Source organism: Phymastichus coffea, unplaced genomic scaffold (assembly GCF_024137745.1).
Source record: "Phymastichus coffea isolate CEN01 unplaced genomic scaffold, Cenicafe_Pcof_1.1 PCOF00009, whole genome shotgun sequence".
NCBI classification, from domain to species: domain Eukaryota; kingdom Metazoa; phylum Arthropoda; class Insecta; order Hymenoptera; family Eulophidae; genus Phymastichus; species Phymastichus coffea.
In genome coordinates, this window is record NW_026706820.1 from 1,955,863 (window position 1) to 1,981,087 (window position 25,225).

Sequence of the window (25,225 nt, forward strand, 5' to 3'; positions counted from 1 at the left end):
GAACCTCTTCAAATTTTGAAACATATGTTTCAATGTCTTCAGAGGTTTCTAAAGGGAGCTTAGATAGGTTTTCTTTCTCGAATTTACAAAGTCTCCCGAATTTCTCCCAATCAGCTTTTCTCATGTTGAACCTTGGTTCTAATGTTTCTTCGGTTCGCATGAGTCTGGCTGCTTGTGAGGCAAAATCCAGTTCGATCACTTTGGGCCTGTGGTCACTGGTGGTCCATTCTTTCACCGCCTAGCTAGCCAAGAGATTTGACAGATTTGATGTATGTAAAGTTACATCGATGTCCGTCTCACCCCTGTACTACGGCACGTTGGAAGTTAGTCCCTCCTGTTGGCCACAATTAGCCCGTATTGGTCTATGAATTCTTCAATGATTGTTCCATTCTTGTCCTGTGTGTTAGACCAGATCTTTGACTTGGCATTTGCGTCCATTCCAACTAAGACTCTTTTGCCTTTCAATTGCTTGAGAGTCTCAGCTAGTTTGTCAAGATAGGTCTTCCTGCTGTGGCTGAACTGTCAGTAGATGCTTATGAAATAAATTTCGCCAAAGGCTCCGACCACTTGTGCGCAAACTCAGTTGGAGTCACACAGATTAGAAATCCTGGTAGCAGTGACCTTGTGCGGATTGTAGAGTATCGCAGCTTGAATCTTTTCGCCTTTTTTCGCTCCGTGAATGGCTGCGACACTACCCATACCTGAAATCGCGTTATTCCAGTGATATGGTTCTTTCACCAGTGCCACCTGTATGTCAAGATTTCTGTCTGTCATGATTTCTCCCAGCTCATCGTTGGCTACTTGCCTTTTGTTGAGGTTCAATTGTATGATCCTCAGTTTCGGGCCCAGTTCAGGGTTTTGTTATGCGTTCAATTTAAACCTCTTAACTGGTGGGCAATTGTCTTTGCTTTCGTCAAGATTGTTTGGTTGCGAAGGAAACTGAGTTGACGCCGGAGTATTGGAGCAGTGCTCTGGTTTCTCAACGGTCGCCTCCTGCTTACGTTTCCTCGCCTTATTATACTTAGAATGGTTGACCATATCGCTTTCAAGGTACAACGCAATGTCTAGTTATATATTTCCTCCTTTGGGATTGCTGCTGGCGATTCTGGAGGGTGGCTTTCGATTTTAGTTCTGGCGTTAACGTGCGCGTTTAATTAAGCAAGTGGCGTTCGAGTGCGAGCAGTGAGTACTTGTGTGTGTTGACATCAGCTTGGTTAGTTACCTTGTCGGGTTTCTCCATGGTTTCCCATGGCTTTTTTATTTACAATTGATTGGTTAAGCTAGTTATTTTTCTAGCTTTTTAATCTGTTAGTAGATTGATTTTATTTTATTTCTTTTGATTTGGTTTAGTAATTTTAAATCTATAGTTTTAATTTGTAATCTTTAATCTTTAATTCTTTCTTATTTTTAATTTTATTGATCTTTGATTGGTAACTTTCTTAATACTATTTACTACACTACTGCTTATATTACTGCTTAAATTATTGTTAACTGCTTAAGAACTAATTTGATTATAATATATAACTTAAAACTACTTACGAGTGTACCAGCGTGTTTATCTTTCACGCTGGGTTTGATATTAATCCAACCTCGTTTTGGTTAAGTCAGGGTTAGGTGTTTGACGAATTGCAACCAAAGTAGCATTTGAGTGAGCATGTCGGGTTTCCGTCTTTTCTATCATCTTAGCCTGTGTTCACCATCAGCAGCACTGGATCTGATGGACATTTAGTGCATGGTTTGCGCTTTCAAAGGGACCTGACAGCCACTAATTTCGCTTTCAAATGTAAAATTATTTTAGCTGTTAGGGCTTAAGCAATTCCTTAGCAGGAAGGATGCTGCCCTTCTGTGGAAATATTTTTCCTAAGGGTTTCGGCATCCGTAGTACGTTCTAGTCATCGAGAGTTACTCGGCCCAATGGACTGTTCTCTCGCACAAAGGTGTCGGGCCTTACTCCAGGAGCTCGAAGCAAAGAACTTTGGGTGGCTGCTATGACCACGGCCGCGACTCTTTACCCACAGTAGTGGCACCTACCGATTGCCAGTCGATAGGAAGTAATTTCTTATCTACCCGAATTAAATTCGGATTGCCGGGACCATTGGTCCTCTGCAACTAGCTCCCGGAGCGGTCTCCCGTCCTCTAAGAGGGCGCGCGGTACCACAATCCTAAGAGATTTCCCCTCAAGTGATTCCCGGATTTTGGCTCTTCTGGGCTCGAGTTGAGCTCTTGGGGTGTGGTAGACTCCGCGTTGAATGTTTGGGCGTTTACAGGCCGCGCCTCACCACGTGTTGTCATGGTCCGTGTTGTTTCTTTTGGTTGGCCGGTTGGCCTATTGCCCTGGGGGCAAGCGTTGTGTGTTTTGCTTACTGTTTCTTTACAGAGACAGCGTTTTCAGCCCCACCGCGTGAAGTTACACACATCCGTACTTGTGATTGCAAGTCTTCGTTCAAATATACATTGCATTCACTTCGGGTCGACTAGCATTAGTTGCTTGTCGAGAGCAATTGGTGACGCATTTTGTACTTCAGCATTTGTATATGCCCGTACACAAAAGAGAGAAGTTTTCGACGTCCTCTCCTAAAACAACGAGTTGTTTGTTTGAGGAGTCTCCGTTCTCTGTTGAGGAAGACAATTACTGTCCGCCGCTTTGACAAAAGATTTTTGCACAAAGTGACCTGGCCAGCCGCGAGGCTGGCCATATGGTGCACTATGTGCATCATCTATGTTTTTGCTATGCGGATTATAATCGAGGTTCCTGAGAACGTCGTGATCGCAACCGCCTCTATTAATGTAACAAGTTGTTAATCCTATTCGCGTGCGTAAGTCTTTCGGCCTATCGAAGACTGTAGTTTATTTGTGATAAACGATATTAATTTTATTCGCCGCATTACGTTATTTCATTCCGTTTTAGTTTAACGGACTCATTACCGGTTAATTTTTAAAACGATTTCATCTAGGGGATAGTTGTAGTAAACATTAGGTCACTCACACCTAAGATAGATCGAGTGTCACAAGTCAGGTGAATTAAGGTGAGTTCAACTCTGTTGAAAAGGAGACAATGGAACGAAAGTATCAAACGTAAAGGCGAATACACGTATACTCGTACGTGTTTAACGGAGCGGCGGTTAGCTCTGCATCGTGGAAGTTTGTTCTTCAATAAACCCTATTTGTATCAGCTAATCCACCCCGTTACTATATATATATATGCGTGTGTGTGTGTATATATATATATGTAAATTATTTACTCAATACTCATAAGTCTACTCTACCTCCATATTACTGTCAGAAATTCAATCTATAGATGAGTTACATTTTCATAATATTTAATACAAAATAAAAATGTCAATTAGGTAGTTAATAGTAAGATCAAATGAAATTTTTTTTATTCTGTATTTACCATTTATTCGTTATAAACTACCCTTAAAAAATATCATTTTTAAAGCATATTTCGTGTTCTCTCAAATCGCGAGCGACCACTATAATATCGTCAAGGTAAACATATAATTCGTGAGCTTGTAATCCCGCGAATATGAAATACATCATTCGCTGTAAATTACTTAGGGCATTCTTTAGACTCATGTCCATTTGCTTGTATTCGTGCGGGCCCAAGAATTCTGTTTTCCTTGCTTCTTCGGAATCCATTAAAATTGGAAAGAATCCTGTTTTCAAATAGATGAACGATATAAATTGAGCTGACGCAACATTCTTAATTATATCTGCAGTTATGGGTAACAGATAAATATTTCCGACCATTATTTTATTGTTTGTGAAAATTCGTCACTGTTTGTCATTTTTTCTCACTATTCGGACCTGGATTTTTCAGTACTATCCATATCCGAAAATCATATGGAGAATTGAATGGCTGAATGATGTATGCCTCCAGTAGTTTCGAAATTTTATTCTGCATAATTTTCTTCAGGAATTTATCAGTCAGCAGAAGGGTATTGATGTCTTTTTACTTTTATTAGTTTGCCACTAGTTGTGACTATTTTGTGCGTAACGAGATGTGTCGTTTTGAGCGGTTTAACTTGATAAGCTTAAAACATGTGGGTTGATCTTATAGATATTTATTCTTCTGCTGCCTCATCATCATTGGCGATTTTTCTTAAAATATTTGTAATATCTAGTTCATCACCAATAATAACATCTTCATCAAAGAACTTATCTTTTTCTACTATTATTTTGCATATTTCTAGTGTCATCTATAGCCATGTCTATTTTTATTTCTCTCTCTGTCGTATTTATACAGAGTGCGAGGACTTTCCCTTCTCAATTTTTGTCTATGAAATTACCGATGAAATTTCCTCTTCCAAATTTTGTAGTGGTACATAGCCTACGAATTCTTCTAAATTCTCAACTCGGGCAAAAATAACTTGCCGAGTGTACAGAGCGATCATAAAGTGTTGTTCCAGCAAAAAAAGGAATTCTGGGGTTGTTGATTCCGATGCAACTTTCAGTTGCATTCATCGTCTCGATACGAAAACTATCATCAATTACATGGCATTTGTAATAGATGCCTTGTAAATCAAGAAGTGCGACTCCCAATGAGAATGCTTGAGTCTTTGCATGATGCTCGATATTTTTACTATAGTGGTATTGTTTATCAAGGTGCTGCTTGCTAGGCAGCCGACTTTTATAACCTAACATTCTGCACCCGTCTTAACAAAAAATTGACCCCTGTCATTTTTTAGCTGATGGCTTTCCGTTGATACTATAGGAGGTCGCCGTCTTATTCCTGCAAGTTTTATCATGAAGGTCTTTATTGGAGACAACGATTCCTATTTCGGCTTGAGCTTCCTTGCTCGACGTCAACTACTATCACCTAGCACTTTGGGAGTTTAAATTAATTTTTCCTAAATATTCTTGGCGGTCCTCTATTTTCTCATCGCGTTTCGATGGATTGCGGTAATATTCCCCATCGTTACGCTCCGATCCTTGTTGTAATCTTTCCTCTTATTATACTGCCTATCATTGAAGTATTTCTGATACCTTTGCCGTGTCTGAATTGTTACTGTTCTTGTGATATTCACTATTATCTTTACAATTTCTGTTGTAATTAATCTCTGTTTCTTTGATTATTGTATCTTCTCTTATTTTCATAATTTCTTGCTCCTTCGTTGTTATAATTTTTCCCATTATCTTTGCCTTTGTAACGTCTTTGTCCATAATAGTTGTTTCGACGATTGTTATTATAATCTTTTAGACAATTTAAATTTCTACCATTATTTAGATTATAATGGTGTCATGGAGCACTTGTGATAACGAATGGCCCTGCTAACTCTATGGAACTTACGGCGCATGCCACAACTAGAGCTGTTCGTATGTTTCACGTTATTCGTTGGCGACTTTAGAAAATCGGCTTTTAACTATATACTATGTTTTTAAGAGTATAGCATTTGTCGAATAAATGGCCCCTTAGTCCGTAAAATTAACATATTTAGGCTTATAATAAAAGTAGACACCGAAGGTAAGATAACAGAAACATCAGAAGATGTAGTAAAAAAAAGAAAAGATTTTTAAAATTTGATTCAAAGACGCTTGAAAACAAAACAAAAGCCAAAATTGAATATATTAAGGTATTAATAAGATATTGTCTGTATATATTCGGATTATATGGCGATCTGTTTTGCGTTATATACCTTATTACGCATAAAAGAACAGCTCTCCATGACGATCGAATACGGGAAAAATTATATCACCATCCAATCGCCTTAAATGTTGTTCTCGATGAAAAAATTCATTAACTAATAGAGGCCGATGAAGTAGAGGGCATCTAACTCACCTTATTACTTTTCAATATGGATTACGCCACAGAATCCAGGTCCGAACGGTGAGAAAAATTGATGAAAGGCCATGGACTTCCGTTAGCTAAATGTCATATTTATTGTTAACTGCTATCTGCTTCCTATAACGATAGATATCATAAAAAATGTAGCCATCGCACCAATAGTTTCATTCATCAATCTGAACAATGGGTATTTCCAGATACCCATATAATCGAATGAACATAGGTCTAAAAAATATGTCTAGAAGCCTTCCAATGCTTTATCAATTTAGTATTGGCCGGCCTCTCAATTCATAAACTCTATGTTAACTTAGATTATGTAATAATATTTGTTAAAATACTTCAGAAATAAGAGGTACGATTTATACATTACTGAAAAGATTAAAAATTTATACATTATTGAAAAGATTAGAAATTTATACATTATTGAAAAAATTAGAAATTTATACATTATTGAAAAGATTAAACGAAGCGGACCTCATAATCGAGTTTGAGGTATACCAGCTACTATAAAACTAAACCGCTATACTCGGCCACGTAGTCGGTAATGACATTATTAAGCCGTATCCCAAGAAAATTGAAGCTGTCCCTAATTATCTAGTACATATAAAACTGACAAAGGTAGAGTTACTGTTAGGCCTCACTGGATACTACTGTAAATTTATCAATGAATATGAAAAGATAACCCGGCTAATTTCTTAGATGACTGCGCAGTCTTAAGAATTGAAATACTGATAGTAACCAACTACATGAAGGATTTTATTCTCACGACTGACGCTATAGATTATTCTTTAAAAGTCATACTAAATTTAAGTGGCTTAAACTCAGATAAACTGTGCGTCTACACGTCAAGCTATTTGATAAAGCTATGCTAAGTTGTTTGACTGCGAGGTCATGGTCCAGGTATTTATACTGCGAGGTTCTCCGTGTGCGGGACTCACCAAGCTGCCGAAGCAACTTGTCTCGACATATGCACGGACTCCTACCCACTAAACTCCAATCTCTTTATCTTCTGTAGGCCTTTATCCCCGCGGAACAGCCACTAGGTATTTCTTCGCGGGCGAGGCACGAGCTGATTCGCTCTATCTTTTTTTCCCTTCCCTACGTCCTCCAATCGCTGTTAATTGATTGGAAGTTCAGGATGTGGTGATCACTTCTGTAAAGACTGTTGTCGTCTTTTTCATACAGCATCGTATCGTCTTGTTCTTTCGGCATCGGCCGGTCGTATTTTTCTTTTGGCATCATCCGATCATCCTCTGGACAGCCTCGACCTCGACACCTACGTTCCTCTGCATCGGATAGAGGACTGAGCTCAACCCAATCACCTACGTTTCTCTGCATCAGTATGACGAGCTAGCTGTTCCATAGATTAACACCTCGCACTTCTCGTACGCCGCTCTTTTCTTTTCTTTTCTTCCTTTCGAAGGACTTAGATGACCTCTTTAGCAAAGTCAGTAGTAGCATTCCATGATGTCTGGGAAAAAAGCATCTGTTGCCCCAGATTTTCTGTCAAAATTGCCTCGTTAAGTGTGCTTTCCAGCTTTCGTCTTGGTACGTCAAATCTTGGACATGTGAAGAACACATGACTAGCGTCCTCTTCAATTCCTTTACATTTTGGGCATTCTAGTGAGTTCTCATTATATTTATGTAGGTATCGCCAGAAGCACCCGTGTCCAGTGAGCATCTGTGTCAGGTAGTAGTTGGGATCTCCATGTTGGTGGTTGACCCATTCCGCTATTCGTGAGATGAACTGGTGTATCCATCTGCCCTTTTCGGAACTGTCCCACTTCATCTGCCAGCGTTATAGCCTTTTCTGCCTTTCTCTTTTCCTGCAGTCATCAATATCTGCTTCTTTGCTGCTCCGATGATGGTACATTCTCCTCTGTTTTTCGGCCAGTATCTCAATTGGTAGTAGTCCTCAGATTACGTGTGCCGCGTCTCTAGAAACGGTCCTGAACGCGCTGGCAACTCTTAGTGTCATATGTCTGTCCTACGAGGTATATCCTTCTTTGGCACTCCTGTAGCTTTAACGCACTGCCTCAGATGGCAATACCATATGTCGGTATTGATGTGACTACTGTCGCAAGTAGGGTTCTTCTTCTTGGTTTGGGTCCTCAACATTTGGCATAAAGCAGGATAGTGCTCCTCCGACTGCTACTGCTTTAGAGCTGGCGTGTTAGACTTGGTTTTTGAAGTTGAGGCGCGCGTCTATCATTACCCCTAGGTAGCGTATGGATGGCTTTGACTCAATTTCGTGTTCAGCGACTTGCAAGGTGATCGTTTCACGTACTTTCTGCTGGTTACAAGGGTTACTTCTGCCTTGCGTTTGGCTATCTTGAGACCCGATGCGTTCATCCAGTTAACATACTTACTGTATGTCACATGGAACAGGTTCTTGACGTCCTCACGGTATTTACCTACGATCACGATGGCGATATCATCTGCAAAGTTGATGGGCATTATCATTCTTGGTATTCTCAGTCTCAGTAGGCCATTGTACATGATGTTCCACAGAAGCGGTCCCAGACCGAGTCTTGCTGTACCCCTCCTGTGACTCTGTATGCCTTGGGTCCAACGTCTGTGTCATATTGCAGGATCCCATCAGTAATGTAGCTTAGAACTAAATTTGGTAGATATTTTGGAATGCTGAACTGGTCCAGTGCTTCCATGATTCGATCCGACCTCGCCGAATAGAACGCTTTCTGCATGTCCAGCGTCACTACGACGCAATATTGTTTCTCCCCTTTCTTCCATCTTTTCTCTGTAATCGCGTTCTTTGCGGTATTGACTACTAGATTGATAGCATCGACTGTTGATCTTCTCGGAATTCGAACTGCTTGTTCGATAGGTATTCTTCGGCTATCACCTTTATTCTGGTGTACATGATTCGTTCAAGGATCTTGCCCGCCGAATCAAGCATGCAGAGGGGACGATATGCTGAAGGTTCGTGTGGTGGCTTTTTTCCTTTCAGAAGGAGGACAAGCCTCTGTAGCTTCCATTTGGCAGGGAAATAACCCTCTTGGAAGCATATGTTATACATGTGGAGAAACATGTCCGGCGCTATCTTTATTGTTTTTCAGTGGTACCATCGGGTCGAGGGGCTTTCTTGTTTCCTAGTCTTGCAGCTGTAATCTTGAGCTTCTCTGATGTTATCGGTAGGCGATTGCGATCACGACGCTCTCAGGAAGCTCGATTATAATCCGCTTAGCAAAAACATGGATGATGCACATAGTGCACCATATGGCCAGCCTCGCGGCTGGCCAGGTCACCTTGTACAAAAATCTTTTGTCAAAGCGGCGGACAGTAGTTGTCTTCCTTAACAGAGAGTGGAGACTTCTCAAACAAACACTTTGTTGTTTTGGAAGAGGATATCGTAAACTTCTCTTACCTGTACGGGCATGAGCAAATGCAAATGCTGAAGTACAAAATGCGTCACCGATTGCCCTCGACAAGCAACTAATGCTAGTCGACCCGAAGTGAATGCAATGTTTATTTGAACGAAGACTTGCAATCACATGTGCGGATGTGTGTACCTTCACGTGGTGGGGCTGAAAACGCTGTTTCTGTTAAAAAACAGTAGGCAAAACACACAACGCTCACCCCTAGGGCAAATGGCCAATAGGCTAAACGACAATAAACAACACGGACCATGACAGTACGTGGTGAGGTGCGGCCCGAAAACGCCCAAACATTCAACGTGGAGTCTACCGCACCCTAAGAGCTCAACTCAAGCCCAGAAAAGCCAAAATCCGGGAATCACTTGAGGGGAAATCTCTTGGGATTGTGGTACCATGCGCCCTCTTAGAGGACGGGAGACCGCTCCGGGAGCTGGTTGCAGAGGACCAATGGTCCCGGCAATCCGAATCTAATTTGGATAGATAAGAAATTACTCCCTATCGACTGGCAATCGGTAGGTGCCACTATTGTGACATCCCAATCTTGAGTTGGCCTCTGCGGGGTCAAGCCTTTAGTTCCGCTCTCCTTGAGCGTTGAACCTTGGAAAGATCGGTACTCCTCTCGAGGAGGTCGCCGCCTTAGATGAAAAAGGTTCCGACTCGCTGTGTGCGTCAGGGATGTCGCAGCAAACTTGACTTCCGGATCTCCAAAAATATTTGAAAGCGAAGGAGTGAAAGACAGTGGGCTATGCCAACCTGTTGGCGCCCAGTGAGAAGGGTGGTAATGTTTGATTACGCTGTGCCTCCCTCAAATCGGAAAAGTGTGACAACACACATACACTAACTGATGTTATCGGTAGTATTGTCTGTCCTCTCGGATTGAGATCACCGGTTTGTAGTTCCGATTGATGTGGGAAGAGATTGGCGACAATCTTCTCTAGCAGAACCGGGCATGAAGGCGATGACAGTGATTGGGGTTTCACTTTTTTCATTACTACTGTATATGGTTTACCCCATGAGTCATGTTCTACTTCTTTGACCATTTCTTTCCAGCACTGCTCTTAATTGCCTTCAGCAGCTCAAGTCGTACTATATTGCGAGCCTCCTTGAGTTCCTCGTAGATTGTTTTCTTCCTGATTCGTGTGGCTTTTCTTCTAGCTTATATGTTTTTTTGGCATCTTTTGGAAATGTCATTATTCCACCAATACATGGGCAGATGATCGTTGTTTTGCCGCTTCCGTGTTATTGTGGCATCGCACGCATAAGTAACTCTGTATATCACTTCTTTCGCCTCCTCTTGTGCACTAGCTTGTGCTTAGTCATGATTGGGCTAATTTCTAGCGCGTTTTGGAATAGTTCCGCATCAAATTTATCCACATTCCATCCTTTGGAATTGGTTCTTCTGTATGAAGGTCTTCTTCTTTCTTCTTCTTCAACTGTCACAGTAAAACTAATAATTCGGTGATCACTTGCATTAAAAATGTCATGGACTTTCCAGTCATTTCCTCCTCTAACCAGGTTAATGCTGACCCAGGTCAGGTCCACGATCGAACTTCCATTGTCCGTCTCGAACGTCGGCAGAGTGCCAGTGTTCTGGAGGACGATATCCAAGCATAACATTGCCAATAGTAGTTCATTTCCTCGTGCATCCGCTTTTTTGCTACTCCATTCAACTACCCAGGCGTTGAAATCCCCAGCTATGATATTGTGAAAGTGCTCCTTTGCATTCTTCATAAGTCTGTCAAGTAAGTCTGTAAACTCACCGATACTTAGACTCGAAGGGGCAAATACCCTGTAGAAGTGAACATTTTTTAGCTTGGCCCTGACGAAGCCATTCTGTCTTCTATCCACTTCATCCTCGAATGTCTTATTTATGCAGGACCAAATTGCTACCTTGCCTTGAGCGTCTGTTACCCATACCTCCGCCCTAGGTCTCGTATATAGATCAGCGACAATGATCAGTTCTGTTTTCATTTCTCTGGCCGCTTGAGTCAAGAGGTCGTGCGCCGCCTCACAGTGGTTCCAATTATGTTGCAGTATCCTGATTTTCGTTTTTCCGGTTTCTTCTTGACGGGCACGTTGAAGACTGCACATCTGATACTGCCACTAGATGAATCTTGGAGATTAACGAGGTTGATACTCCTCTCCCTTCTCCGTCCCTGCTTTTTGACTAGCGGGACCCCGGGCTTGGGACCGGCGGAGGCGGAGTTTGTGTACGTGTATGTGCCTTTGTGTATATGTGTACCATTGTGTTTGCATATTAGTGTATGTGTGTGTGTGACTCATACACGCCGGGATATTTCAAATATGTTGGATTATAGTAGTACTCGCACTATTGAAAAATTTACTCGATGACTACTTATCAACCAGTTCTACCTTTTTTAAATGGTATGCGGATGGATGTAGACGAAAATTCTTATCTATTTCGTAAGGTTTCATGATAATTTTTAAGTCATTATGATGACTATATATTATTAATATCATCCAATATATTACGCTTGTTTATGTTGAAATAAGTACTGTTATGATGCACATCACGTAAAGAAAACCTCGAATCTGCAAAACTCGCGTAACACACGAAAATCCTCTCTCGACAAGAGAACGAAAACAGTCGATCAGCTGACGCTGAAACTCATATAGCTACGCCTAAACGTCGCCTTAAGACCTCGCGAAAAAGACCTCTCAGAACCCGCCCGATTTACGCGCACCACCTTTACAACCGAGCACAAACACTCTCACACACGGGAACCTGGATAGACATTTCTCCAAGAAATGAAGCGACGAAGAAGACTACAGCCGAGATCAGTTGATTCTGAAAGCTGGCCATACAAGGGGGGGGGGGCACTGCACACACTGGCATTGGACAACACCCAATCAACGAACCCGAAAGTAGTCCGACATACACACACGTACGAACCGATCTTGCAAGTACCGACAAGCGATCATGGAGAGCGATGATAAGACGCGATGTTGATGCGGGAGCCGAGCGGCGGCCATGTTATGATGCGACCGGCAATAAATGTGAGCTAAAGAGAGCGGAGAGGGAATGATAGCGTGAGTACGAGCGAGACAACCGAGAAGGGATATGAGTAGGCGCAGATCTTCAACCACTGCGCGAAAAGAAGGAGACATTTTCATAGCTACAAAAGAGAGAGAGAGAGAGAGAACACGAGAGCTTAGTCGAATATTATCTGTAAGTACTTCGTTGAATCTACATCGTGATCGGCAATGCGCGAATCAACATAAGTCTCACGGATCAACGACCTGACCGGTTGATCCGCGACTAGTGGGTGCGTAAACCATCTTTTGATTCTCTCGAGTGCTTCTACACCGACCGATTGACCTGACCTGTGGGAATCGCAATTACGGGATGCGATCGCGGAGCGATTGCTTATCTTGACTCATAGTTGTTTTACGAGAACGAAATTCGCAATTACGGCTTTTAAAGCCACGTTCTTATTTATACGTACCTATCTACAGTTGTCTTTATACCACTGTAACATTTAATTTTTCACAAATTCTTCGATACGAAAGTTTATTGTCATTTAATACAACAATAGCCAACCATGTTGTTTCGTGCAATTTACTATAGCTTTTCGACCCATCTTGGCAAAACGAATACATACTGTATACTCATAAATATTATAACACTCTATTTTGATCTTGCGATTAAATGAAAATTTACTAATATGTAGCAAAATTTGATACAAATATTACGTGTACCAAAAATGTAAATAAAGTTACACAGCAATCGCGCTATTGCTGTTTATATACAAGTGAAGAACTAGCAACTGTAAGGAGACGTAAGCGTTTAACGTTGTTAAAAAAAATTAAAATAAAGTTAAAAAAAAATTTTTTGCGATAAAATTATTTTAACTTTATTCTCCATTCGAAAACACACCTTTCTTCTTTTTACCATTTTGTTAGGATGTGTAGTATGTAAAATATAAAACATTTAAATAAATAGTAATTTTTTACAAAATCATCTGTCGCATTATAAAAAAAATATCATGTATAATATTCGATAAAGCATTAAATATTTAGTAAATGTCTTTCGAAACCTAAAAATGAACCTGAAATAAAAAAAAATTTTTAAATTTGCAGTTTTCATTTGGTTAGCTTAGATTTTTAAATACTAGTATATTTACTGAATTTATACACACAAAAAAATAATATAATAATGTTTGAAAATGAACAAAGCTTTTCAGATATTTTAATCATGATGTCTTTCAAATTTACTTCGATATTATATAAGAATAGTCAAATTACATAAAGTATTAAGTATAAATACTAATCATTTCCGAATTAACTTTCTTATGTTCAAAATCTTATTAGTTCTTAATATTACAAAAATACATTTTCGTTTCAGTATCACCTTTACCTTCACCTAGTAAATCTCCAGCAAGAAGTCCATTGCAAGCACAAAAACAACCTTGTTGTACAGCTCTTTACGACTTTGAGCCTGAAAATCCAGGTGAACTTGGTTTCAAGGTAAAAGATATATTCTTGTTTCAAATGTGTTCAAAACATGATGCAAAAGATTTTATTATATTATTATTGGATATTGTATTAACATTGAATATTGTACTAAGATTTAATAAGATAATCAAGATTTATCTCTGAACTTGCCAATATATGTGTATAAATGTCAGAAGTAATGGCGAAAAAAGTTGACATTAGAATTATTTAATTTTCCACTCACTCAAAACAAAATAAACTAAACGAAATTACCGTAAATCAATTTTATTAAGTAATATCCTACCGAAGTTATTCTAAATAAAGAGACTCTATGTGAATGCTTGCACAAAAGTTACATAGTTATAATAATAAAAATTTATAAAAATTACGAACTTTGAAAAACTTTCAAAGTTCTATTTTAAATTTTTTTATCATGTTATAGTAGAGACTCAAAAACCAGTACATGAACTGAATTACTGAAAATCTCAAAAAACTAACCATTTTACAGTCGAATGTTTTACTTGGTGTTTCTCACTAATCTTGCAATACGAGGGCGGTCCGATAAGTACTTAGCCTCACAGCCCGATGGCGCCACTCTCGTAAAAGAAATATTCTATCACATAGTACAACCTTCTCAATGGTTACTGTCAAGATTTTAGCCGGATCGGAGTTGTAGTTTATTTTTGAAAACGTGTGAAAGCAAGTGTGTCCGTTGATTTTTGAAAAATGGAAAAAGAGCAGTATCGGTCGGTGATTCGATTCTTGTTTTTGGAAGGGAAATCGCGCAGCGAAATCAAAAAGCGCTTGGATGCTGTGTACGGTGACTCTTCTCCTTCGATGGCGACCGTCAAAAATTGGTTTAACGAGTTTCAATGTGGTCGCACGTCGATTTTTGAAGAGCCACGTCCAGGTGCTCCGAAAACGGCTACCACGCAGGATAACGTGACAAAAATTCACGATCTCGTATTGGCAGATCGACGATTGAAGGTGCGCGAGATAGCTAAGATCGTAGGCATCTCAAAAGACCGCGTGGGTCATGTCCTGCATGAAATTTTGGGCATGAGAAAGCTGTCGGCGCGATGGGTGCCGCGTTTGCTCACTCCGGACAACAAGCGCAACCGTGAGACAAACTCAGAGCAATGTCTGACGCTGTTTAAGCGCAATCCGAAGGAGTTTCTGCGTCGTTTCGTGACAGTTGACGAAACATGGATCCACTAGTATACGAGGTGTGATCAAAAAGTAAGGTGAATTTTGAAATTTAGCGGGCTACGTCCGTTCGATCTTCGACTTTTTTATTTGGTTATGTCGGTACACTCGTCTAAAACATACGTTCCAAATTTCAGCTTTGTAGTATGTTTGGTTTGTTTGTGAGAGGCATCAAGGTTAGAAGTGTTTTGCGTGCTCCACGATTTGCTGCTGTCTAAAAACATGGATCAAAGAGTTTGCATTAAATTTTGTGTGAAAAATGGAATAAAATGTTCCAAAACACTTGAAATGCTGAAGGTGGCATACGGTGAGTCTACTTTAAGCCAAAAAAATATTTACAAGTGGTATAAACTCTTCCAAGAAGGCCGAGAAGACACCGACGACGAACCTCGTTCTGGACGCCCCAGCACATCAACAACTGATGAGAATGTTGAAGAAGTGAAGAAAATAGTGTGTTGGGAAATCGTCGAATTACCATTAGAGAAATTGCTGATGATATTGGCATCTCATTTGGTTCGTGCCAATCAATTTTGACGAGTGTTTTAGACATGAGACGTGTGTCAGCGAAGTTTGTTCCGAAATTGCTCAATTTCGACCAAAAGAAACGTCGCATGAGCATCATCCAAGAGCTACTGAATGACGTCAACGATGATCCAGATTTACTCAACAGGGTTATAACAGGTGACGAAACATGGGTATACGGTTATGACGTCGAGACTAAGACTCAATCGTCCCAGTGGAAGCATTCTGGATCACCAAGACCAAAAAAAGCACGCCAAGTTCGATCAAATGTAAAGGTTTTGCTTACAGTTTTCTTTGACTGCAGGGGCGTGGTGCATCATGAGTTCTTGCCACAGGGTAGAACAGTAAATAAGGAATATTACCTGCAAGTTATGCGCAATTTGCGCGAAGCAATCCGCCAGAAACGTCCGAATTTGTGGAAAAATAAAAATTGGCTTTTGCACCATGATAACGCCCCCGCTCACACATCATTGCTTGTGCGCGAATTTTTGGCTAAAACCAACACAGTAACGATGCCACAGGCACCGTATTCCCCAGATCTGGCCCCCTGTGACTTCTTCTTGTTCCCAAAACTGAAGAGGCCCATGAAAGGACGGCGTTTTGCCACGATTGAGGAGATAAAGACGGCATCGAAGGATGAACTAAACAAGATCACAAAAAATGATTTTTTGAAATGCTTTGAGGATTGGAAAAAGCGTTGGCACAAGTGCATTATATCCGAGGGGGATTACTTTGAAGGAGATAAAATAAAAATTGATGAATAAATAAATATTTTTTGAGAAAAATAAAAATTCACCTTACTTTTTGATCACACCTCGTACATCAGAGACCAAGGAACAGTCGAAACAGTGGACTTTACCCGGCGAAAGTGCTCCGAAGAAGGCGAAGACTGCCCCATCGACCGGAAAGGTGATGGCCACCGTTTTCTGGGATTCACAATGTGTGATCTACATCGACTACCTGGAGAGGGGCAAAACTATCACAGGGCTGTACTATGCCGAATTATTGGGCCGATTCGACGTCGAATTGCAGAAAAAACGGCCCCATTTGGCGAAGAAAAAAGTGCTCTTCCACCATGACAACGCATCGGCTCACACCTCCGCCGTCGCCATGGCCAAATTGGTCGAATTAGGCTACGAACTGCTGCCCTATCCACCGTATTCTCCAGATTTAGCCCCGTGCGACTTCTTTTTGTTTCCAAACTTGAAAAAGTCACTTGCCGGGCAGAAATTTGAGTCGAATGAAAAGGTAATCGCTGCCACGGAAGCCTACTTTTCAGACCTCGAGGAAACGTTTTTTTCAGACGGGTTAAAGAAGTTGGAACATCGCTGGGCCAAGTGTATCGAACTAAAATGAGACTATGTTGAAAAATAAAACGCCACTTTTCCAAAATTTTCGTTTTTCTTTTGTAGACTAAGTACTTATTGGACCACCCTCGTAATGTAATAATTTTTCAGCTCGTATTTGGATTGCTCATTTCAAAACCTAAAAGGTACGCTACATTATTTTATATAAGTGATTTCTTATATATTGAAAGTAAATCTAAAATCTAAATTTTCTACTTTTCAGTGAATAATATCTATAATTGTATTTATTGATTTCAAGAAATTACGTTGCTGTTTGAAGTAGAATATTTTCTTTTTCAGGTGTTTCCAGATTTGCAATAGTGTCATGTCTCACGACGTATTTTTGCATAGTTTTAACTTATAACATCGCACATAAAATTCCGAAATTCTCGAACTTGAAGAAACCAAATTTTCTACACGTTCGCAAGAAATTATTGAACTTTCATGAACTTTCAACACAAGCAAATGCACTGCGAAATAAACGTCGTACTCACCGAATTATGATGTAGCAAGCGAGTACTATCTAAATTGCAAATATCGAAAATGATTGTTTATGTACAAAAGCAGTAAAATACTTTCCATATGCTTTTGCAGTTTAGTTCGTAAGAGTTCAAGTCCATTACTGTATCTCAGACTTCCTACCGTGTCAGTCGGACAATTCGGTGTCTCGTTATTATTATCGTTACATCAATTTTGAGCAAAGTACAATACATATATTTCACGATACTTTTGTAAATCATTTAAAAGTGAGAAGTAAAAAAATTCTTTTTAATATTCTAAATTTTATTTACAATCTATCTGATACCAATAAGTAAATGATATAATGTACGAGGGTCATTTGAAAAGTCCGTGCAAAAATAAAAACTGCTTGATTTTTTTTAATAAATCTTTTTTATTTTTCAACATAGTCTCCTTTTAGGCTTATACACTTCATCCAACACTGCTCTAGTTTATTAATCCCTTCTAAATAATAGGATTTGTCCAAGTCTGTAAAATAGGCATTTGTTTCTGCAATCACCTCCTCGTTTGAATAAAATCTTTTCCCCGCCAGCCATTTTTTCATATTAGGAAATAAATAGTAGTCCGACGGAGCTAAGTTTGGAGAATAGGAGGGATGTGAAACGAGTTGGAACCCTATCTCCATCAGTTTTGCGGCCACAACTGCTAAGGCGTGAGCTGGCGCATTGTCGTGGTGGAAGAGGACTTTTTTGTGGGCCAATCGTGGACGTTTCTCTAGCAACTCGGTTTTAAAATGATCCAATAACGATGAATAATATTCGCCTGTAATGGTTTTACTCTTTTCCAGATAGTCGATGAAGATTATTCCTTGCGAATCCCAAAAGACAGTCGCCATAACCTTCCCGGCCGAAGGAATTGTCTTCGCCTTTTTTGAGTAGATACCCCCTTGGTAACCCATTGTTTAGACTGTTCTTTGATCTTAGAAGTGTAGTGATGCATCCATGTTTCATCTACAGTGATGAAACGACGCTTAAAGTCTTGCGGATTTTGCTGAAACAGCTGCAAACCATTCTTGCAGTACTTCACACGATCTCGTTTTTGGTCAATTGTGAGTAATCGCGACGTCCATCTAGCGGATAGCTTTTTCATGTCCAAATGTTGGTGCAAAATATTATGTACCCGTTCGCTCGAGATGCCTGCCTGATTTTTGTTGTTGTCCAGACGTTTGAATATCACACCACACGTCGACCGTTCGAGCAATATTTTTTTTTTTTTTTTTTTTTTTTATTATTTCCACGTTTATTTACAATCTGTCTCGCCGTTTGAGACAATAAGTAAATTTAATTACATTTAGCGAAGTTTACATTATTCTAGTCAGGATACTCCTTTAAGTTTCTGACTTTGTTTTACATTATGTTTAAGAGACTATATATTCAATTATATATCCATCGGATTACGTGCTTAATATTTTATGTTTCTTTAGTCTGGTGTTTGTGATGGAAGTCTTGAGAAGATTGTTGACGAGTTCGTTAGGATGCTTATGGAGTCTTGCATTATATTTTCCGTAGAATGATTTAATTTCTTCTTTGGCTGATGAAACTTGTAGATCATTTCTAATTATTTCGTTTGTGACGAACCATGGGGCTCGGACTATGTTACGTAACACTTTCGATTGAAATCTTTCCATTATTTCAATATTCGAGATTGAAGCAGCGCCCCATAGCTGAATACCATAAGTCCAGATAGGTTTGAGTACCGTTTTGTATAGCAACAGTTTATTTTCGATCGTCAGCTCCGATTTTCCTCCCATGAGCCAGTACATTTTCCTCCATTTCAGTCCTAATTGTTTGCGTTTACTAAATATATGTTCTTTCCATGTAAGTCTTCTGTCTATGTGTATGCCTAGGTACTTTACTTGATTGCTTTGAGGGATGTATTTATCGTTTAATTTTATAGGTGGACAGGTATCTTTCCGAAGTGTAAACGTAGTATGTGTTGATTTGCTTTCATTCACTGTTATTCTCCAAGAGTGAAGCCATTTTTGAAGATAGTTGTCTATGTATATTTGTAGTATTTCTGATGCTATTGCCGGCTCTGTGTGTACTGTTAAAATTGCTGTGTCATCTGCATATGTTGCTGTTAGAATGTTATTGGATTTTGGTAGATCCGCGGTATAAAGTAAATAGAGTATTGGGCCAAGAACACTGCCCTGTGGCACGCCTGCTGTTATGAGCTGTCGTTTTGATTTAATATTATTTATTTTGATCTGGAAGGTTCTATTTTGCAGGTATGACTGTAGTATTTCGTAGTGTTGTACAGGAAAACATGATTTCAGTTTATGTAGTAGTCCCTCATACCAGACTTTATCGAAAGCCTGTGCAACATCAAGGAAAATGCCAGTGCAGTACTTTTTTTCTTCGATTGCCTTTCTCGCAGTAAGTGTTATTCGGTTTACTTGTTCTATAGTAGCATGATTACATCTGAAGCCAAATTGATGATCTGGGATAAGTTTTCTGTTTAATATAATTGGGTTAATTCTGGCTAAAATTAATTTTTCTAAGATTTTGGAGAATATGGGTAGAAGGCTAATCGGTCTGTATGAAGTCACAAGTTCTGGTGCTTTACCAGGTTTGGGAATCAATATAATCTCCGCTATTTTCCATTGTGTGGGAAAATGGCGTAGGCGGAGGCATGCATTAAAAATAATTGTAATAAATCTTACTGCTATAATGGGTAACATTTTAATCATTTTTCCGGTAATATTATCAGATCCGGGGGCTTTTTTGTTTTTAATATTTTTAATTATTTGTAATACTTCCTTTATTTTTATCGATTTGATAGGAGTTCTATCTTGAACTTCCGTAGTTTCAAGTAAGGTATCTTCTTCTTGCTCTGTGATAGTTCTTTTATGAGGGGTGAATACTGTGCTGAAGTGATCCGAGAATGCTTCTGCTTTTTCCTCGTCTGTTTTAGCCCAATTTCCTGCCGGTTTTCTAATTGGTGGTATGAACGTTACTGGTCTTTTGAGACGTTTATTAGCTTTCCATAGCGAGTAGTCTGTTGCTTCTGTCGGGCTCAGATTTTGGAGATAGTTCTGCATTTGTTTATTTTTTTCTTCATATAACATTTTTTTCAGTTCTTTGGCTGCTTTGTTTACTCTTGACTTATCTTGGCTTGATCTGGTTGCTTGGTACCTTTTTCTTATTGCTCTTTTTTCTCGAATTTTTTGATCGATTTCGCTCGAGTTTCTTATCCTTGTTTTATTTCTGTTACACTTAGTAGAACATTTATCGATAGCTTCGTTAAGAAGTGAGTTAAACGAATCTATGCTGCTTTCTATGTTTATGACTGTTTTGAGGGGAACATTGCATGATATGCGTTCCTCTATATAACGGGTATATTTCTTCCAGTCAACTTTATTATAATTTTTATCTGTGGTTGTTACTTGTGATAATAGTGTGATTAATACCGGCGAGTGGTCTGAGGTTAAGTCTAAGCATGACGATGTTTTAAAGTAATTTTTGCTTATTCCTTTTACTATTGCAAAGTCTATTAGATCTGGAAGCTTTTTAACGTCTGCTGGCCAGTATGTTGGTTCTCCCGTGGATATTGGAGTGTAGTTATTTGCTTGCAGTATTTCGTACAGAACTTTTCCTCTGTATGTTGGAGTTGGTGATCGCGATCCCCACCATGGGTGTTTAGCATTATAATCGCCTCCTGCTATAAAGCGGTTTCCCAGTGAATGAAAGAAATCTGTCCAGTTTTCTTTTGTTATTGTTTTATTTGGGGGACAGTAGATAGCTGCTATAGTTATCGGTCCATATTTATCCTTGATGACTACACTCGTCGCTTGTAGGTAGGTTTCGGTAGTCTGTGAATGAAAGTAATGATTTATTTTTGTTTTAATTATAATTGCCGTACCTCCGTGTGCTTTATTAAGTGGGTGGTTTGTTGTATATACTGTGTAGTTTGGGATGCTGAGATAGTTCTTGCTTGTGAAATGTGTTTCTGATACCAGTATGATGTCTATGTTTTCATGTATTAAGAATGCTTTCAACTCCAGATGTCTTTGCATAAGGCCGTTTGCGTTCCAGATAGCGAGTTTTAAGCTGTTCATTGTGCTATTTTATTTACTAATACTGTTAAGAGATTAAGCATAGAGTCCATTCTCTGCATCAGCTGCTCCATCATGCGTTCAAGTTTATTTGTGTTATTGTTGTTATTGTCGCCGGAGTGTTTGCTTCGCTCGGACTGGGCATTTAATTCGTCTGTTTCTACTGTTACGTTTTGATCGTTTTGTTTTGATGTTGCTTGAGCATATGTTGTGTTCGGTCTAGTTTTGTTGGCATTTAAATTTGAACTGTTATTAGTATTAGTATTTATTTGAGCTTGTTTACTGTTTGTAACTAGTATTTTTTGTCTTAATTTGGGAAACAGTTTTTGCTGCAGTTGTTTGCGAATCGGACATCCTTTGTAGCTTGCCGTATGATTTCCTTGGCAATTTGCACATCTTACTTCTGCAATTCTTTCCTTTATAGGACAGTTTTCCGTTGCATGTTGTTCTGCACATTTAACACAAATTGCACTTTTGTAACAATAATTTTTTGTGTGCCCAAGTTCTTGACATTTATGGCACTGTGGAATCTCTCTTTTAACATTCGGCGGTTCGAACTTTATCACTGTGTGTAATAGCTTGGTTACCTTGTAGATGTCTTGACTTTTGTAGTCATGTTCGATTTCCACCGCGAATAGTGGTAGTGGAATTTTTGTCACCCGATGTCTAATGTTCCGGATGTTCAACACCTTATGTCCGTATTCTTCGATGGAAGTTTTTAACTCCTCAATGTCAACTGATGGGTGGATACTTCTTAGAATAACTTTGAATCCCTTCTCTTCTTTCCGCTGATAGGTGTAAAATTGTGTGTTTTTTTCTTTGAGTGCTTTGATAATTGGCAAATATTTTTCCGAGATTGTCGGCTGGATTTTAACTTTATTTTGTCCAATAACTTTTAGTGTATAATTGTCTTTAGCTATTGTATTTAACATGTTTTCTAGTGGTTTGATATTTTCTACATTGTAGACGAAAATCGGAGGAGATTTGTTATTTAACTTGTTTTCTTCATTGTTCACTGTTTTCTTCTTTACTTTGATTTTCTTTATTGTTTTGGAGTATTTCGTATTTATTGTTTGTATTGCTTAGCCAGTAGTCGGTTAATTGTGTTTGTTGTCTTTTAATTTTAGTTAGAAATTCTGGACTGCTTCGGCGTCTTTTATTATTTACAGTATTCCATTTTGCAATTTGATGTTCATTTAATGTTGTTAAATTTTCCCCACTTTGAGTGGCCATTTCGGCCGTTGTTTTGTTTTTGTTTTGCTGTTCTGTTATGGTTATTTTGAACTGTAACTGTCACTTTACTTGATTGGCTATTACTATGGATTTTCCGGTAGAGCACAGTGGTTTCACGTCTGCTCACCTCAAGGAACAAACGCTGACTGTCGAGCAATATAGCATTTGTTTTTTTCCTTATCATAATTAAATTTCCATATACGCCATTTCTAAATGCCTGGCTGCTTCTTACTTTTCTGCCATTCCACAAGTTTTTGTTCTCTAAATTTTTCCATATCATCACTTTTTTTAAATATTAACTTAATAGCAGTTGTATAGGTAGATACTGTTTGAACAAAGGTTTCAGCATTTAGTAAACTATTCAAAGGATTTCTCAAATTGTTCATTGTAGCATAATGCTTAACTAAAGCACCAATGCCGTCAACTGCTCCTTTACCAGTCCAGTGGCAGAGAATATCGAGTACCTATTGCATTTGCCGTTGATTAGTTCATACAATTGAAATTTATTTTTGAAATGAGCTACTGCTTCATCTGATATAATACTTATTGAGTCGAGTGGACCATGTTCACTTTTCATTATGTCTATAATTTTATTGATTGCCATTAATGCATACGCTACATCGTGTATTCTATCTTCACCTACAATTACAAAGCTTTTGGTTTTTTCTTTCTGCATAACATACAGCGGTGAAAATTGTTATCTGTTTATTTATCTAATGGTTACCTTAAACCCCGTTATTAAGTATAACCGTCCAATTTTCAGCAAAGTCTATATGCATTACTAAATGCCGAGATGTGTTTGCAAGTAAAGATTTCATAGCTTTGATTTTAGTACGCTGAATATCTCGGATGCGCATATGGGTAATTCTTGGCTATTTCGATTGACTTGTAACCCTTCGGATACGGATTTTTTTTTAATTTGGGACAATTGTTGTACACATAAAAGTGAGATTTTTTCCAAATTTTGAAGACGATACATTAATTATATTAAAAGTTATTAACAATTAAAGAAAAATGATAAAAAATCTTCAAACGGCTATATTTTAAAAACTAATGAAGATATCGAAGTCGGATTTTTTTGAGAATACTTAAAATGCCTTAAAATTTCGAAAAAATTACAACAATAAACAATAAAAATTTTTTTCGAAAGTTATCAACTTTTTGTTTCAACAATTGCTAATATCTCAATAAGTATTTTTTTTTTGAAAAATTCTTGCTCCTGCGTGTTCCTGAGGATTTTTGCTATCGAAATCAATCATAAAATTCAAGGGTCCGACATATCGAAAGGTGTAGCTCTAATTAGAAGAAAACGCCTCAGCGTAAGACCACGAAGACGTCCCGCTGCCCTTGTGACGTACACCGAGGCATCTTCTTTTGATTAGGGCTACGCCATCCGATATGTCAGGCCCTTGAATTTTATCATTGATTTCGATAGCAAAAATCCTCAGTAACACTCAGGAGCAAGAATTTTTCAAAAAAAAAATATACTTTTTGAGATATTAGCAATTGTTTTAACAAAAAGTTAATAACTTTCGAAAAAAAATTTTTATTGTTTATTGTTGTAATTATTTCGAAATTTTAAGGCATTATAAGTATTTTCAAAAAATTCCGACTTCGATATCTTTATTAGTTTTTAAAATATAGCCGTTTGAAAATTATTTATCATTTTTCTTTAATTGTTAATAACTTTTAATATAATTAATATATCGACATCAAAATTTTGGAAAAATCTCACTTTCATGTGTACAACAATTGTGCTAAATTAAAAAAAAATCTGTAACATAAGGGTTACAAGTCAATCGAAATAGCCAAGAATTACCCATAGGGCCACTTGTAGACATTATGCATTTAATGAGCTCGCTTCGAAAAAACAATAAACTAATAGTCTGTTGTATCAACTCTCCATTTACCCATTTGGCATAACAAGTATATCAAAATCTAAAAATTCTTCGAATCCTAAAGATGATTTTTTTATGTCATCTGCATCTGGACATGAGGCGCAATCTTGAAAAAAACAAGCCATCGTTGCTTCAGAACATGCTATAGCTGATAATAATTTTAATCGAATTTATTTATTTCAGAGGAATTGCATGCCAAAAATTTTTCAAGGCTACTATAAATATTTCAAAGTTTTCGTAATTAGTGCAAAGGCTCATGTTTGAACAAAGATCAATCATAACATTCTTTGGAACCATAGAATACGATTTTGAGCTACTCATTTTTATACCGAGATTTTGCTTCTTGAATAAACGATAAATTTCTATGATAGTGGGAGTAACAAATCTTTTTACTCTTTCACCGTTTCCCTTAACTGTTATCACATCATTTTTATTGGGGCTTTGAATTGTACAATCTAAGTCATCATTCAAAAAGTAATCAAGCGCTAAATTTAAGCTTTCTTTATCAAGTGGATGCCCAACATAAGCATCTGGCTGTGTATAAATCCCCTTGTTACTCACAAGTTTTTTTACTTTATTTATCATATCTCACTAACGTTAGACACCAATGATTATATTTGTGTAAAAGTATGAGATTGTAATATGAGTGTAAGCAGTTGAATTTTAGACAAATACAACGAACAATTGTCAAATGCTTTATTTAGATTGATCAGCCATTCACAGCCATTCCAGTCCTCTTCCTCTACTGAATTTTTCATTACATCGTAAGCTTTTTCGTAAATCAGAGCTCGTCACTATGGTATACGCTTTTA

The 25,225-nt window shown here is 38.4% G+C and overlaps 1 protein-coding gene across 5 annotated transcripts in view; it reads left to right on the forward strand.

Moving 5' to 3' along the window:
• Positions 1-25,225, forward strand: part of LOC131671062 (endophilin-A) — a 1,254,901-nt gene that overhangs the window by 1,161,370 nt on the left and 68,306 nt on the right. For all 5 annotated transcript variants that reach the window (XM_058947219.1, XM_058947193.1, XM_058947229.1 and 2 more), the window contains one exon: positions 13,547-13,668. In XM_058947219.1, the coding sequence (XP_058803202.1) occupies positions 13,547-13,668 (122 nt within the window). The remainder of the gene's footprint in view (positions 1-13,546; positions 13,669-25,225) is intronic.